Source organism: Enhydra lutris, unplaced genomic scaffold, assembly GCF_002288905.1.
Source record: "Enhydra lutris kenyoni isolate GAN:26980312 unplaced genomic scaffold, ASM228890v2 scaffoldscaffold15, whole genome shotgun sequence".
Lineage (NCBI taxonomy): Eukaryota > Metazoa > Chordata > Mammalia > Carnivora > Mustelidae > Enhydra > Enhydra lutris.
The window spans coordinates 2604636-2617265 of NW_019154099.1; the positions used below are offsets into that span (position 1 = coordinate 2604636).

At 37.8% G+C, this 12630-nt stretch overlaps 1 protein-coding gene across 3 annotated transcripts in view; it reads left to right on the plus strand.

Moving 5' to 3' along the window:
• Window positions 1-10731, plus strand: part of LOC111147065 (RCC1 and BTB domain containing protein 1) — a 50792-nt gene extending 40061 nt beyond the window's left edge. For all 3 annotated transcript variants that reach the window (XM_022502935.1, XM_022502936.1, XM_022502937.1), the window contains 3 exons: window positions 638-789; window positions 1309-1439; window positions 8370-10731. In XM_022502935.1, coding sequence (XP_022358643.1) covers window positions 638-789; window positions 1309-1439; window positions 8370-8510 — 424 coding nt within the window. In that variant the 3' untranslated portion in view covers window positions 8511-10731. The remainder of the gene's footprint in view (window positions 1-637; window positions 790-1308; window positions 1440-8369) is intronic.
• Window positions 10732-12630: the final 1899 nt, after the last annotated feature.

The following is a 12630-nucleotide window of genomic DNA, read 5'->3' on the forward strand; positions in this document are numbered from 1 at the left end:
TCTGTGACTCTCCCAGTGAATGTATTTTGTGAGTAAGTTGCTAACAGGCTTGGGAAGATTGAAAGGGAGCAGGTCAAAGCAGAAGAACAAAATAGGACTAATGGCTATTTTGAAGGTGTGTCAGAAAAGAAGGAAATTTATCATGTAAGGTAATGGGATAATAATCAGCCTAAATGTAATCCAGTTAGCATTTAAAACCATTTTAAGGATATGTTGATTACATGAAAATTAAAAACCAAATAAATTACTTGAATGATACTGATATACAGTCAAAGATTTGAACTATCATTTCTGAATTTCTTTTAATTTCATTGTTTAAAATGTATTTCTCTATAATACTTTTAAGAAAAACACATGAGCAGAATAATTGATCTGAATGAGGTCTGCCACATGGAGACAGTGGAACACTGGAAGTGCTAGGTACTTACTTCTAGGCTCCATTTCTAATTCTTAGTATTTAATAGTTCTCATCGAAAAATGAAAGTGGAAATATGCAGATGGTGAATGTGAAAGCCTTTGCTAGCTGCAAATCCGTGATCCTGGGGTGTGTGGGCCCAAGGATAGGAATAGTTAAGGAGGCCTGTAATACTTACCTGACCGCAGCAACTTCATAGGTAATTTTCTGTGTTCTGTTTAGGTGTGAGCACTTTCGGTCCATGTTCCAGTCTTACTGGAATGAGGATATGAAGGAGGTGATAGAAATAGACCAGTTTTCTTACCCAGTATACCGTGCCTTTCTCCAGTACCTCTACACAGACACAGTGGACCTGCCGCCGGAAGATGCTATAGGTACCTCAGCCCGCGGGACAGGCCAAGCCACGTGGTCACACAACTCTCTTGTTGTGTTCTTACAGTGCTGAAGTGTAAAAAGTGTCAGGTTGACTGGTTTTTAGACAATATTTGAAGATAAATGTCTTTAAAAATTGTGTTGTATAGTAATGATGGTTAATAATTATGGATACATTTATTTATGACCATGGACTTATTTTCATCTATTAATACTGAAATATACATTGCTAATGAAATAACATCTCATCTCAGAAGTAAAATGAGGGGTTAATTTTATTTATTCCCCTTCCTTTGTACTGTAGAAGAAGATGCATAAAGTGAGTGTAGGAGAGGTCTGTTTGGGGGTGGGGGAGGTAGGGAGTGAAAAAGAGGGTTTATTTAATAAAATTTAGAGTGTTATTCACTAAGAAACTTCTGTTGATTTATCCACATAACTCTTTTCACCGAAATTATGTATGTTTATAAATTATGGGAAATTATCATAAAATTAATTAAACCTTCCATACTTTTTGCTTTTAGGTCTTTTGGACTTGGCTACATCTTACTGTGAAAACCGACTGAGAAAGCTTTGTCAGCACATTATCAAACGTGGAATTACAGTGGAGAATGCCTTTTCACTGTTCTCTGCTGCAGTCAGATACGATGCAGAGGTAACATAAAATAAAAAACAGAAACCACCTCCTCCGACTCCCCATGGCCTGCCCCCTGCTTTTCTTGCATGAGACAAGGAAAAGGAGTAATTTCACTTCTATTTAGGGAATCCATGAACTGACTGATCCCTAAAAAATGAAAGCTGGCCTTCCTTGTTTGTTCTGTGTTCATAGTTTCAAAAATGGCTGTTCTTCTTTCATTTTTAACTAAGAAAAGAAACTAACTGAAGTCCAAGCAGCTCTACTGTGGGTCGAAATAGAAAGTGTCCTACCCAGTTGGACTGACGCCATATTGTAGTTTCGGGGGTTTCTCAAGGTCAGCATATATATTTTTTTCAAAACCCACTTTGCTATCTCCCTAACTCTACCCTGTTGTCAGCCAAAGATGCTGTGTGATTCGTATCTGTGTGTGCTCTGAAATTCTATCTTTGTCTAATTATAACTCATTCATGTGTGAAGAACTCAGTCTGGACTCTTTTTGTTTGTGTGTTTGGTTGTGAATGGTTGATTTTGCACTGGATTGAATTCTTAATCTAGGATTCATGGATCTCTAGAGAATCTATGAATGAACGGGCTTTGGGGAGTCTGAAATTTGCGTTTAGTGTGTTTTCTCGAAGTTAAGAACCAAAGTGTCATCAGATTGTAAGCTGCTCATAGGCAGGAACTGGTTCTTATTCACCTCTGTACGCTGTAGTGCCTGGCGCGTAGTAGGCGCCCGGTAATAAATGTTTGTGGAACTGAATGAATATGGTGCTACCTGAAGGGTGCATTAAGGATAATTAGTGGACTTAAGGCTGGTCTGGTTGGTTTTATAAATTTACAGAGAATAAAAGGTAGAGAGTGGTAGGCTGAGAGTTCAAGATGTCCAGTTAAAGCGTACACTTTAGTGACCTTCTCAGAGGTATTTTGTCATCATTTGACAAGGCAGAGAACCTGGTATCAGGATTTGCCAAACACCCGCAGAGGTCTGTAACCGTGGCCTTGGCAGTGGGGTGGAAGACAGATTTCATCTTTATCACACTTAGGGGTCAGAATGCACCATTTCGTCTTGTATTTTCAAAATGTGTCCTATTTTTATTTGAGATTATGATTATAAATATTTAATAAGTTCAAATAGCTGACTAGGTGTGTGGTCTGGCAACAGATGCTATGATGATCAAAGTAAATTATGTCTATAGGAAATGGAAGTATAGATTTTTTTCTACCTTTTCTGTGACACCATGAACTTCTTTATTGAAAAGTGCTATTTCTTTGGGTTACAGTCTACCCAGTGATATAATTTTAAATTGGTTGATGCCTGTTCTGTCCACTTTTTAATTGACTTTAACATCTTCTCTGCGCCTCTCCCCTACTCCTTCACAGCTAATGAGTTCCTTATTCCTGGGATTAGGATAGTGCTAACTGAAGCCAGTTAGAACCATCTGGGCAGAGGCAAACATCTCAGCTCTAGGTACAAGAAATTTCTTTTTCACTAAGCTAAAACCTACCCCCAAAAGTCACAGAAAAACACCTTGTGCCGCTTCTACCCATGCCAGCTGGAAATTTTTTTTTTTTTAAGATTTTTATCTATTTATTTGACAGACAGAGATCACAAGTAGGCAGAGAGGCAGGCAGAGAGAAAGGAGGAAGCAGGCTCCCCGCCAACCAGAGAGCCCAATGCGGGACTCGATCCCAGGACCCTGGGATATTGACCGGAGCTGAAGGCAGAGGCTCTAACCTGCTGAGCCACCCAGGTGCCCCTGGAAATTTTTTTTATTACTAGTTTTTGTTTTTCTCATACTAAGTATAGACACATGAAATACTGTCGCTTCTTTGAGACTGAAAATATATGTGATTCCCTAGAGTCTGTCACAGTATGGGCATTTGGTTTGGCACTCAAGAGTGTATGTTGATTGGGCCCCTGGGTGGCTCAGTCGGTTAAGCTGCTGCCTTTGGCTCAGGTCATGCACGATTCCATTGTCCTGGGACTGCATTGGGCTCTTTGCTCAGTGGGAAGCCTGTTTCTCTCTCTGCCTCTGCCTGCTACTCTGCCGGCTTGTGCTCTCTTTCTCTCTGATAAATGAAAAAAAAAAAAAAAAGTATGTTGAATTAAATGAATGAACAAATATATTTGAAATACCTCACCACAAAGGTGTACTTTTTAGAAAACGAAAAAAAAACCCCAACCCCACAAATATTATATATTCAATGTAGAAAAATTAGAAAATAGAAGACAAAAAGGAGAGAATCACCTCTTTCTTTCTAGGCTATTTTTTTTTTTTTGAAGATTCTTATAGGAGTTCTGTAATTGACTAATATACTTTTACATTATATTTCCTTAATGGTGTAGAATGTAGTAAGTGAACAAAGTGTTTCTTTTTCTTTCTTTCTTTTTTTTTTTTTTGAGACTGTATTTATTTATTTGACAGAGGCACAGTGAGAGGGGGAACCCCAGCAGGGGGAGTGGGAGAGGGAAAAACAGGCTCCCTGCTGAGCAGGGAGCCCGATGTGGGGCTGATCCCAGGACCCTGGGATCATGACCTGAGCCAAAGGCAAACACTTAATGACTAAGCCACCCAGGAACCCCAAATGAAGTGTTTAGAATATAAAAATAAAACCCACTCACTTTATTAGTTGATGGGAAGCTTCTATATTAAGTCAGATTGGAAATTAACTGCCAGAAAATTGACTGACTTTCAGAAGCTCCACTTGAGACCAGGTGACTTTTCCTTCATTCTGTGGTTCAAATGCTAGGAAGATGGAGACCACATGCTTCTCCTATTTTTTTCTCTTTTCTGTAAGTTCCTGCAGTTCCTCTGTACCCCATTTGACAAGATAATGTCCAAGCAAATATACACACATAAAAGCAACAAAAATGTATTGACTCAGTAGTTAGGAAGATTTTTTTTAAAAGTAAGCTGCTTGTTGTGGAGCTGTCACATTGTGAGTGCATTGTCAAACTTTCTCCAAGTTTTAGCTGAGGAAGGACTTGGCACAGGAGCACTTCCATATTCCTTTAGTACAAACCCAAATGAACATTGCCATCAAGGGAGAAGACGTGAATGAAACACTGTATCGAGATAGTTCTATAGCTCATCACACGAATTTTGAAATGTTTGTATTTATACCGTCTTCAGGAGATTTTTGTTTTCTGTTTATATTTGAACATTAGGAGAAATAGTTAGGAACAAGAGTACAGCACTTTCCAGAAAATCCTACTTGGTGAGCAACTTACATTCTAAGATTTTGCTACTGTTGGGAAGTCATAAAAATAAGGCCAGGAATCTAATTCCAAAATTGGTTTGGGATATTGGTATTGAAAAATTTTGTGCTAAAGGCTGATGGTCAGCATTTTTTTCTTTCTGAAATTAAAAGTTTTCCATCATCAGTAGACTATAAAATATTTTTTGGTTAGTGAGACAAAGTACGTTTCTATATTTTGTCGTATGTAGTAAGACATTTAAGTACATTCTAAAAAACCAAACCAAAGACCCCTTTAATCTGGAATATTTTGTACCTGATATATATTATAAAATACTGAACATACAGTTTTAGAGTTTTGTTATTACTTTAACAACAAGTTTGGACAGAAGTAGTTATGGTTCACAGTCTTGCCATCTGGAATATGTCTCAAGGTTGGCTTGTGACCCATACACAACCTGTCTCACCCTGGCCAAGTGGCCTTCAATAAAATTCTTAGCATTCAGTTATTTTAGCTTTGGGGAATTTAGGACTGGTTAAGTTCATTTAGGCTGCAGTAGCATTTTTAAAAATGGGGATATAAAGACCATCAACTGTCTGTGTTTTACTTTGTTACCAAAGAAAATCTGTGGGAAGGAAAAACAAGTTATTTTCAGAATATAAAAGTTATTGGAATAATTTTAAAAATTTGGAGTGAATTTATAAATTATTTCAGAATAGCAATATATTTTGAGCTTTCTTGCTGATTACAACAAATCTAGTATTTTATCTGATTTGCCTTAGAACCACTTTATAATAATTTCACCATAAAATGTCGTAAGTAAGGGATTTAGTTTCTAAAATACCAAGAATATCGTTTTAGAGCCCCTGATTTTGCATCCTTTCCCACTTCTGTATTCCATGGGCCTTAAGAAGATGCTCCAATCTGTTATGAACTTTTTTTTTTTTTAAAGATTTTATTTATTTATTTGACAGACACAGCAAGAGGGAACACAACCAGGGGGAGTGGGAGAGGAAGAAGCAGGCTTCCTGCTGAGCAGGGAGCCTGATGTGGGGCTCCATTCCAGGATCCTGGGATCATGGCCTGAGTCACCCAGGCACACCCCTGTTATGAACTTTTTTCATTTACTGGTCAGGTGATGCCTTCTTGTTCTTCTTGGAAATGTTTTATATAAAGCCGGGCACTCTTGTTATAGTTACCTTATTAGTTAGGTAGGAGTTGAATTTTCTTTTTTGGGTATTGAAGATGTGATCATTTGCAGAATGAGCAAACAGATGATGTAGGTTCTTCAAATATTTAAGAATTAATCAGAAAAATATCTCATTTACACCTCAAAGACAAGCCGGCTCAGAGCATTGGCTGCTGAGTGAATTGCATTGCTATGTCTCTCTGCTTCATGCAAATGAACTTGCAAACAGTTTCCTTCCAAGTGCATTCAGTACTTCCTTTTCCATAGAACTGCCTTACGCAGGATTTAGCCGTTAAATGACAATTACTTATTTCAATAACCCAGATTTAGATAATTTTCAGGGTTCTCTAGTTCAACTTTCAGTGTTTGAAACTGCAGAACATTTTTTGAATACTGAGTTATCGAACCAATTCAAACTAGTTGGAGGGGAAGGGAAGGCAGTTTGACAGAGCTAGTTTCACAAATGTATGAAGTGATTTGTAATTAGAGACACCCTTTGTGTACCTGTACTGCATCAAAGTTCTTAAAGTTTATACCCAAGATCATCTCTGTATAATTAGTAAGCTGGGTAAACTCATTTTTTCACGTGTACTCAAAAGAGCTTGAATTCCAGATTTGTAGACACGGAACTCATAAGGTTTTACAACGCCACAATTTAGTGCAGTCTTCTTTGAATTCTTCAAATTCTTCTTTGAATTTGAAATTATGTGATTAAAAGTTAATATTTAAAGATCCTCATCTGATACATTGCATGGTTTGAAGAACTTTCTGTGCTTATGACTTGTTATTTCTTCCTAAATTATGTGTAGAAAAACTAGTTTTCTATTTTTGATAAATAAGATTAAAATGACTTTTATCTCCTTGTGGAATATAATTTAGTCCCTAAAGCTGTTTCTTAATCATTGGGTTGTAATACCAGGAGTAGGGCTTTTTCTTTAATAGTAATGTGAGAGGGAATGTTTTATATAGTTTAACATTTTGTTTTATTATAATACACAGAACATTTACCTGTACTTCAGCCCACAGGGACTCTCTTATTAAAAAGTGCTGTTGCAAAGATAGTGCTGATATTTTATTTATTTATTTATTTATTTTTTAAGATTTTATTTATTTATTTGACAGAGATCACAAGCAGGCAGAGAGGCAGGCAGAGAGAGGAGGAAGCAGGCTCTCTGCCGAGCAGAGAGCCCGATGCGGGGCTCGATCCCAGGACCCTGAGATCATGACCTGAGCCGAAGGCAGAGGCTTTAACCCACTGAGCCACCCAGGCGCCCCAGTGCTGATATTTTAAATGCATTGTGAATTATCTAGAAAACAAAACTCTGGCAGCAGCTGACTGATACACATAGAGGTGGTTTATCTCTTACTGGTGATATGACTGATGGGAACCTCATTCAGGGACCCTTAAAAGAAGGAAGCATTTGTTTGCAGGGCTCTGCACTGAGAGAGTAGAAAGGGATGTGACTGTGTTTGTATGTGCCCTTCCCTAACCTGCCTGAAATTCTCGTTTGACAGTATCTGGAAACTTGAAACCAAGACACTGCAGTTTAAATGTTGAATTCCTGGTTTGATAGAACCCGGAGTATTGACCTTCAGTGTAGCTTGCAAAGTTAAAAAAAAATCAAGGTATTTGTGATAAGTGCTTTCAGCGTGATTTGCTGTTATATATTTAGACTTTGTATACATTCCAGTGCCTAACTGATTTAGTAAATATATGTTCTAGTTTTTAAAGGAACAAACATAGTAGCCATTTTGCTGCGCATGAAAGTCTGTATTATCATTGGTGCAAATAGGTTTTTAAGTTGTTCCGGTTTGCCACTCGTGTGTATTACTTTCCTTCTGAGTGTCAGTAGCTGGTTACTTCATTCGTCTGACTGAAAACTCCAGTCTTTGAATATTCTTCTCCGGATTGACCATCTGAGAAATTAGTTCACTGGGAATTGTAGTGTATTATTCCTTATGGCTTTAAGAATGATGGCATTTTATCTAGAAGAGCATAAAAGTGGATTTAAGGTCTTTGGAATTTTTTTCTTTTTTAATGTGTCTCTTGAAGTCATCTCTTTATCACTTTTTTGTTTCTTAAAATCTTCTTTAAGCTGTCTTAATTCTTTTTTTCAGACTTCTTGACTGTGGTAAAACATGATGGACTGAAGTTGCTTTCAGCTTTGTTTTTAGTTATTATTGAAGAATAATTGGCCAGCATTATTGTACTAGTTTTAGGTGTATGCTTTCAACTTCTCAGGATGAAGTCTGCGTGGGACGAGACTGTGTGGTAGCCTTGCAGAAGCTGTCCCCCCATAGGTTGTGTGAATGGGTGTGTGTTTTGAAGAGTCAGACTTGAGGTAGTGGAATTACTGCTTTCACTATTTTTGGCTAAGTAGTGTGTGCTTTTCTGATACCTATCTATGGTCACTTGTTTGCTTAGTTTGAGGTTTCTGGCCTCAAATATCTTTTCTAGGGGAGGGTGAAAGATTTGGGATGAGGGTTTGGATAGAAGTAATTCGGTCAAAGTTAATAAAAAAGGCCTCTTCTTGTTTTTATTTTTGTTGTGTGTGTCCAGGATTTAGAAGAATTCTGCTTTAAGTTTTGCATCAATCATTTGACAGAAGTTACACAGACTGCAGCATTTTGGCAAATGGATGGCCCTCTGCTAAAGGAATTCATTGCTAAAGCCAGTAAATGTGGAGCCTTTAAGAACTGAAGCCCAAGGCTGCTGGGTTTTGTGAGTGCCTGGGGGTATGGGCGATGGTGCGTCCTTTGTGCTCTGCGGGTGTTGTAATTTTGCAGGTAAAAAACCCATTAGGTGTTTTTTGTTTTTTGTTTTTTGTTTTTTTCCCATTTCTGAGACACAGTTCTCTGTGTAGGAATATATGAAGGATGTACAGCTTTCCTGAACCCGTTTTGAACAACTCTTGTTTCCAGATATGTAGATTTTAAATGTGACCTTAATTTGGCTGGAATGTTGTAAAGGGGTGAAAGTTCAGGTGGTTGTTTTTTTGTTTTGTTTCTGATTAGAGGAACTTACGAACTTGGAAAGGGGAAATCTGTGGTAATTCTTCTGTTTCACATATTGACAACCCTTTGACACCAGGAATTGGGACAGTCTGTGAATTGTGGGATAGTCATAGAGGCCCCACCGTGAATTAAAGATGCTGACTTTGGAGCTCGTTGAAATGCTGCATTAATTGCTATTTCAGTAGCCATACTGTGAGGCATAGTTAAGATAGTTTGAGGCTTTTGTATTTGCACTACTGAGGACCTTTTTTAATTTCATGGTGTTTCAAAATAGTAATCAGTTTAATCTGAGTTAAACCTATTGAGATGCTGATCATGTAGAGATAAACTTCTAGGCCAAGACTTCTCTAAAGACTTAAGCACAGAAAGAGTAGTAATTTAGGACTACCTGTGAAAACTTGATCATGAAAGAAATTTTGTTTGGACACAGGTCAATATTTTATAAATTAGAATCTCCACTACTATCCAACAGTGTTTTGTTTTATTAAGACAAAGTCCGAGAACTGAAGTTAAAATTGCTCCCCCATCGTTTCCCCCATAAATGCTCATCATAAGAGGAAAGTAATGGCATGCTCCTATACTCTGGCCTTCCTAAAATCATGGCAGCTAGATCATCAGATCTGCTACATCAGACTCAGAAGTGGTTCTTAAAACCACCTTTCTGGCAGGACTTCTTGGAATTTGTTTTAGCTCTTTTATCCAGGCCGAGTATCATCACACATTCGCTTATTTGTAATCTCAGTGGCTTTCATTTTAGACTTCTTCAGCTTTTATGTGTTAGGTATAATATTTAACACAATTTAACTTAAAAAAAGGATCAAAATTATGGTTTTCCTGAAAAGATCCTACTTAAAAGGGTCTTTCAATTTGGTTTTGTGTTTGGTTTTGTTTTGGTCTGCTTATGAAACGTGATTTTGGGAGGAAGAGTGTTCAGCTCTGGGTTTTATCATGTGTGTCCATTGAGCTTGCTGTGAGAACAAAGCTTTGTTCTGCTCTCTGGCCCGTGGACTCATTTCCATTTGTGGGCGTGCCCTAGTGAACTCTTTCCTGCTTGGAAGTTCCCTCATCTGAACTTGGAGCCTAAATACATTTTCAGAGCCGAATTAATAGGAGGGGGAAGATATGCTGCAGCCGCTATTTTTAGCAATGTTTCGGTGTGGGGGTGGGGGTTGGGTGGGAGTGAAGGCTCAAAGATAGTTCACTGATAAGTGAGATAACTACAAGCCTAGCAGTCCCAGTTTCCTTTTCTTGACCATGTCGCAGGTGATTGAAGTCCATTCAATTATTAGATTAGAATTAGTTCTGCAACATGATAGAATTTTTCTTACTAGGTTGATAAATGCACATTAATTTGATTATTAGCTATGATGGGTAGTGTTTGTAACAATCACTGTTCTGTAGGCTTATGATCTGGACAAATAAGAACTTCAGTATGTTTACTATTGCTCTTACTTGAAAAAAGAATTAAAAAAAAAAGCACAAATTAAAGTAGTAGATAAATTTCCATAGATTTGTTCACTCATTCAACAAATATTTCCTGAAGTTCCTTATACAGGTGAAGAACCACTTCTCATAGTAGATTACTGAGTAATTTGTATGAGTATGTATGTAGTGAAGAAAATGGGAATAAGTCCTTTGAAAAGTACTTGAGTATCTTTTTTTTTTTTAATACACTCTTATTTTTCTACTTGGTTTTATTGTTAATTGTAGCAGGAAATGAAAACTGTTCTTTGAATTGTTTTTTTTCATCTGATGTAATAATGAAAGCCAAAGTATTCATATTTCTTAAGATAGCCCTAAATGTAATCTTGAAATTCTTACTGGAACAATGTTTGATACTCTAGTATATAGGCTGTATTTATGTAATGTTTAGAATGACATGTTAATAAATAATCTGTTAAGACATATGTGTAGGGTTGTTTTTCCCCCTCAAAAGTCAATAACGTGCAGCCTTAAAAAGGAAGGAAGTTCTCCCGTGGTGCACCAGGACGAGCCTTGAGGACGTTCTGCTGAGTGAAGTATGCCGGCCACAGAAGGACAGATACTGAATGGCCCAGCTATGGGAGGTAACGGAAACAGTGGCCAGATTCTCTGAGACAGAAAGCAGAGCACTAGTTGCCAGTTTGGAGGTAGGAGAGAGGACTTGAAGAGTCAATGTTTAATGGATACAGAGTTTCAGTTTTGCAAGAAGTAGAGAGTTCTGGAGGTAGATGGTGGTGATGACCACCCAGTAGGGTGAATGTGCTTCATGCTGCTGAGCTGTGCGCTTGAACATGGTTAGCATGGTAAATTTCATGTTACCTGTTTTTTGCCACTAATCAGTACTGTGATTCTTAGCGAGTGTTAAGCTAAAAATAGGTACCACAATGAATATGTCACCTGTTTCTCAATTGTGTCCCCTGCCCCCAGAGAAATCCTATAGTTTTATTCCCACTGAAAGATAATACAGTTGAGCTGTCATAGCAGAAAAATGTATCTGGATCTTGTACTTATAAGTGAAGGGAAGTACATAGTCCCTGTTCTCAAGGAACATACACGTTATTAGGAGAGAGGAGAGAGAAGTTTAGGAATTAACACAAAAACATATTTATAAGCAACTTTTCATAATAGGTAGTGAGAGAAAATAGGTTAATATGAAAAGCAGATGCTCCAAAGGTAATGTTTGTGCAAGGTGGGGAAAGATAAAATGTCCTTCTTGCTCATTCCAAAATAGCAGGCAAGTGGCACAAGCAAAAGCTTGGAGGTGGGGGCCGATGAGCCTTCCAGAACTTATCCTAAGCTAGTTGTTTAGAATGGAGAACATAAGCCAGGGCCCATTAGAAGGAAACGTGGGCGAGGAGGGTGTGTGTGTGTGTCTCTACATTTATTTCCTATGGTGCCAGAAACTGTGCCCTGTTTTTCACTTATTTTCTTTTTCAGTGCCCACAAGGCAGGCAGGTAGATTGATTAATGTGATGGAAGTTTTTCAGTAGGGAGTGCCATAGCAAGTACAAACCTGGGTCTGTTTCGATAGTTTGCTAAATATTTGCCTACTTGATGACCGTCAAACACACATTGCTCCATTGTGCCAAGTTACCTACCATGGTAGAATGACAGATTAAAGTTGAAGGTAAAGTGAGGGACACAGGTTTTCTTTTAAGTGACATTAAAACTCAGGTAAGCTTTGCTCTAAGATGTACCATCAGGGGAGGAAGTCCAAGTTACAATGATCAGCTAGACCAGGAGAATATTCAGTGCATCTGGAATGGATTCTTGGCGTCTGGTTTTACTTCTAGAATTCTTTTTTGTGGTAAAACATACATAAATTTACTGTTTTAACCATTTTTAAATGTACGGTTCAGTGTTTTTTTTAAAAAACAAGTATAATTGACGTTAATCAGGTTTTCAACAAGTGATTTGACAGTTACGTGCATTTTGAAATGCTCACCGTGATAAATGTAGTTTCCATCTATTATCATGCAGTAATTACAATACTATTGACTATATTCCCTCTGCTGTACTCGTGATCCCCGTAACTTATTTTATAACTGGAAATTTGTACCCTCTTAATCCTCAACACCTGTTTTGCTTGTCTCCCACCCCCTCTCCCCTCTGGCAACCGTTAATTTGTTCTCCATGAGGCTCTTTCTCTTTTCTGTTATTGTTGTTTGTTCGTTTTTGTTTTTTAGTTTCCACATATAAGTGAAATGATACGGTATTTCTCTTTCTGTGACTTATTCCACCTAACGTAATACCCTCTAGGTCCATCCATGTTGTTCCAAATGACAAGGTTTCATTCTTTTTTATGGCTGAGTAATATTCCCCTC